Here is a 4,148-nt window from a genome sequence, read left to right on the forward strand (position 1 = left end):
GGGAAAGTAACGGTAATCTAATTACCGTTTTGGCAATAGTAATCCCTTACTTTACTCGTTACTTGAAAAAAGTAATCAGATTACAAGTAACGCGTTACTGCCCATCTCTGCTCATGAGGTAGAGCATGTCATAGACTAATCGGAAGGTTGGTGATTCGATCAGTGATTCGAGCTCCAGTGCTCATGCCAAATATCCTTGGGCTACTAAACCCAGGTTTGTGTCCGATGTATCCACTGGAGCATGAACATGTGTAAATGTTAGATAGAAAGCACCTCAGGGTGTGAATGGGTGAATGAGGAAAGTTTTACAAAGTGCTCAGGTAGAGTAGAAAAGCGCTAGGAACCAGCCTATTTACCATGAATACAGTGCCCAGGACACAACTGCACCCACATGTGCTTTGCAATTTACAGGCATGCAGAGCATTTATTGGTCAGTTATATCTTTTGTATAAGTACAGTGAAAATACACACTGTGGTACTGTACTCTACTGTGAGATCTCTCTCTGTCTCTCTGCTGGGAAGTGAAATCACTGCTATAACTGGGTTTCTTTAAGTTGTACAAAAATAACATTTTAATGAAAATTTGAATTTCATTTCTAGGCTGGACTAGCTTATCTGAAAGACCTTAAAGTACGGTATCACCCCATTACACCACTTGCGCTCAGACTTCAGGTTTACTTGTGGTTCCTAGAATATTTAAAAGTAGAATGACAGGCAGAGACTTCAGCTTTCAGGCCCCTCTCCTGTGGAACCAGCGCCCAGTTTGCATTCCAGAGACAGACACTATCTCTACTTTTAAGATTAGGCTTAAAATGATTCTTTTTGATAAAGCACATAGTTGGAGCTGAATCGGGGGACCCTGAAACATCCCTTAGTTATGCTGTAAAAGGTCGAGGCTGCTGGGGGATTCCCATGATACACTGAGTGTTTCTTCTTCTCTCACCATTCCCCCCCCCACTCATTAGTTATAATTAGTCACTGGCTCTCTTCCATAGCATGTCTTTGTCCTGTCTTCCCCCCCTCACCCCAATCGGTCACGGCAGATAGCTGCCCCTCCTTGAGCCTGGTTTTGCTGGGGGTTCCTTCCAGTTAAAAGGTTTTTCCTTTCCATTGTCACCAAAGCGTATGCTCATAGGAGGTGGTTTGATTGTTGTTATTGTTGTTTTTTGTTTTCTCTGCATTATTGTAGGATCTTTACCTTCCAATACAAAGCACCTCGAGCACCTTAACTGTTGTTGTGATTAGGTTTTGTATAAATAAAACTGAATTTAACTGAATAATATGTATTCAGTTTAATTAACAGTCTCATCAACATTAGCCCTCATTACCCCTATGAAGGAATATTAGGACCATATTAAGAAAAAAACATTATTGATCAAAAAAAAAAAGGTAAAAAAAGGCAACCGAAACCCCACCACAGGTTCTCGTTTTTACTCATGACCTTTCATGACAATTAAACTAATGACTTTAAACCATCAAACCAGAGAACCTCACAAGATTTTCCCTCCACTTCCATTTTGTTTACAATAAGCTACCACATTTTTAAATTCAAAATCACTGACATCTGTCTCTGTGTCTTCCTTTCTCTCGCTCTGCGTCTAAGTTGTGTCTCTTTTTTGTCTCCCTTACTTCTTCCCATGTTCTTCTATTTGTTTCATCCTTGTCTCTTCAGCCTGTCATTTGTTCCTGGGTTTGCTTATCTCTATGCCAATGTCAAGCTTGCGTGTTTTTCATTTAGTTAATTGTTATTTCATGTGCACTGTGTCCAGCTTTGCATCCCGTTTTGTTCTAATTTGTTCCTGCTATGTAATTATGTGTTTCCACTTCCCTTATCACCCATCAGTGTATATATATATTATCTCTGGCTTCCTATGTCATTTGTCGGAGTGTCTGTTTTCCCACCCAGTGTCCTCCAGTGTCCCCTCCCTGAGCCCAGTGCATGCTCCTGGGAGGTCATCTGATTGTGGAGTTTTCTCTGTACTACTCTTGCAGCTGTTCTAGCATCTCAAAAAAGAATGAGTATGTTAACCTGACACCCGAGCAATTACCGAGGAAGGACTGGGCTCAGTAGTTGAAAATAAAAAAAAAATCTGACACAAAAAACTGAAATTAGTGAAACAACTTGATTGTAAAAATGTAAACAAAAAATCCTGTTGCTTATTGCCCAAATTGCACTATGTACAAAACAGAAAGTTCCTGTTAATTCGGATTTTTTATTTTATTTTTTTCAATTTCACTTAATTTCTGTCGCTACTACAAAGGCGAACATCTGCATTAAATTCTTCAGGAAATAAGGTTCAGATGGGTTAATGAGTTTCATCTGGAGTTTACTGTCCGAAAGAAAAAAAACAACTGAAACTCCTTTAAAAAAAAACCCAAAAAACAGAAATAGATTAAAGCAGCAAATATATTCAGTTTAGTGAATGCTGAGGTTTAACGTGATTCTGACTTCTTAATCTTCTCGCACTGAATGTGTTTATAGAAGAAACAGCGTTTCAGTCCTGTCAAAGTATTTTTCTTTCACAAAAGTACTTTTTTCTCCTGCACAACTGTAAGCAAATAGAGAAAAAATGCACACGTTGGACTAAGAAATTTCAAGAGTCTAAGAATGCAGATTGTAATCGAAACACATTTACGAAGGTGGACTATCAGAAGCGGAGCTTGCGCGTTTAATGGCCCGGAGGCGTTTGGTGGTCGGTTTCGTGATAGTTCCTAAAGTCTGCCGTCCTGTGTTTCAATTCTTACCTGCGCTGTTCATTCTGCTGCAGATCAATCACGCTGTTATCAGCTGATTTTTATTGATCCGTTATAATCTCTCTGAGTTTCCCCTCCGTCGGGAGCGCGCAATGAGCACGGATAGCGGATCTAGTTGTAGAAAAAGTGGACGACGCCCAAAACATGAAGCCAAAACGTCCCTATCGCCCCCTGGTGTCTGGCTGCAGTATGGGTCATAAACCCCGCCTCCTCCATGTTAGCGGATGGGACTGAGGTCAGACTAAAATAAATTAATTCTCCTCAGATTTTTTCCAACGATTCTTTCTTTTGTTATCAATAGTTCTCATCACGCTGATTTATGTCCAAGGGGTCTCCTTTCCCATAAGTTTGATTCAAATTCCTACCGCGGTGATGTTAAATTGGGGCGTAACGTCATCATAACAGCTTTGACTGGCAGCTGCAGTCACGGAGAGACTTGTACATCTCTGTTCGGGAATAGCAGATAGAGCGTAGGAGAGAGAGGGCCAGCGTTTACGTTACAAAACCACGACCGACTGTTTTAACCTGACAGCTATGGCGTTATTTTTCTGCCACTATTCTGAGCGCACGTAAAAAAAAAATTAACGCCTGCAATTTTTTTTAAGTGCGCTCAGAATAGTGGCAGAAAAATAACGCCATGGACAGCCTGAGGTGTTCTTCAGTAAACTGGACTACCCGACAAAAGGACCCGAGGCCCCGGTGCACTTTTTCGGTAAGTTAAACGTGTTTATAAACTAATCCATAACTACCGTCCTAAGCTAGGTCCTGAGACTTAGCTAGCTAAGATGAGCACTCGGTTGTCGGGGAAACTTGTTTTGAAAAGTTCGTTTAGCTAATCCGTGCAGGTGAATGAATTTACCCTGACTAAAGAAATCAAGAGAAACGCCCCAGGCTGCTCAGTCACTAATTACCGTTACTGTACTTTTATTACAAGCATTATACTGTAAATGCAACAGGCTGCATTCTGCTTCAGCTCCTGTGCAGAACTTTGAGAAATAAACTTTATATTTCAGTTTGTGATGATTCTGTTCTCGTTGTGATTACAGGAGCTGCCCTCAGCACCAACCAGTGACAGCAGACAGATCATCCAGCATGTTCACATGTTAACTGCAAAATTAACTGATGAAAACAGTACAAGGTTAAAGTACCACATGTGCTGTCAGTGAAAGCTGCAGCTGTTTTATAAAGTTAAAGACAAAAAGTCAAAAGGATTACTCACCCCTGTAACTGTGTCACTATATATCAGCATTAACAGGACCGGTTTGGTGTTTCAGAGAGCTGCTGATCTCAGACCTGCACAGCTTCCGTTTTAAACACTTGATGTACTCAGCTACATGAAGAACATATTTGATTTTCTCTGACATGATTAAATAAAACCTGATGAAGGTCAAAGG

At 40.6% G+C, this 4,148-nt stretch overlaps 1 protein-coding gene across 1 annotated transcript in view; it reads right to left on the reverse strand.

Annotated features, from left to right (window-relative positions):
• The window catches only part of LOC102298915 (protein SSUH2 homolog), a 16,604-nt gene extending 13,497 nt beyond the window's left edge, over positions 1-3,107 (reverse strand). Inside the window, exon 1 of the mRNA XM_042218977.1 lies at positions 2,746-3,107. Within this exon, the coding sequence (XP_042074911.1) occupies positions 2,746-2,758 (13 nt within the window). The 5' untranslated portion in view covers positions 2,759-3,107. The remainder of the gene's footprint in view (positions 1-2,745) is intronic.
• Between the last annotated feature and the right edge of the window lie 1,041 nt (positions 3,108-4,148).

This window comes from Haplochromis burtoni, unplaced genomic scaffold (assembly GCF_018398535.1).
Source record: "Haplochromis burtoni strain Fernald_Lab_line unplaced genomic scaffold, NCSU_Asbu1 Contig_26, whole genome shotgun sequence".
Classification (NCBI taxonomy): Eukaryota; Metazoa; Chordata; class Actinopteri; order Cichliformes; family Cichlidae; genus Haplochromis; species Haplochromis burtoni.